This window comes from Onychostruthus taczanowskii, unplaced genomic scaffold, assembly GCF_017590055.1.
Source record: "Onychostruthus taczanowskii isolate IOZ18803 unplaced genomic scaffold, ASM1759005v1 scaffold1528, whole genome shotgun sequence".
NCBI classification, from domain to species: Eukaryota; Metazoa; Chordata; class Aves; order Passeriformes; family Passeridae; genus Onychostruthus; species Onychostruthus taczanowskii.
Genome location: NW_024498717.1, coordinates 12,021 through 12,527, shown reverse-complemented (window position 1 = coordinate 12,527; position 507 = coordinate 12,021). Strand labels below are relative to the sequence as shown.

Genomic DNA, 507 nt, shown 5'->3' with positions numbered 1-507 from the left:
CCACATGGTTCGCTCCGACCACGCCCCTTCCCCTCTTTAACCCCGCCCCCTCCGCCATTTTGCGACCCCTCTCCCCTCCGCGGGCGTGCCCTAAACCCCTCCAACCAATCACCGCGCGGCGCGGGCGCGGTTTCTCCCCTCGGACCAATCAGCGCGCGGCTCGGGGCGGATCAAACCAATGGCGGCGCGGGGGGAGGCGCGGCCTGGGCGCTCTTAAGGCGGCGCCGGGCGGGGGGGGCCCGAGCGGAGCGCGGAGATGTCGGCGAGTCACGACAGTCGGTGCGATACCGGGATGGGGGAGGGGAGGGGAGCAACAGCGGGGCCTCACCGCGAGGGGGGAGGGGGAACAACCCGCCAGCCCCGCCTGAGGGACGCGCGGCCCTCACCCGGCGAGTTTTCCGTCGCGCCGCCATTTCCTGAGGGGGAACGCGCGGTTTTTCCCTCAGCGCCGTTTTTCCCCGCGCGGTTTTTTGGGTTTTTCGCCGTTTTTTTTTTTTTTTTTTTCGT

General features: G+C 68.6%; 1 protein-coding gene across 1 annotated transcript in view; it reads left to right on the top strand.

The window, feature by feature from the left end:
* Positions 1-176: 176 nt before the first annotated feature.
* Positions 177-507, top strand: part of LOC121333035 (eukaryotic initiation factor 4A-I-like) — a gene marked incomplete at its 3' end in the record, with an annotated part of 10,186 nt that continues 9,855 nt past the window's right edge. Inside the window, exon 1 of the mRNA XM_041399061.1 lies at positions 177-279. Coding sequence (XP_041254995.1) covers positions 257-279 — 23 coding nt within the window. The remainder of the gene's footprint in view (positions 280-507) is intronic.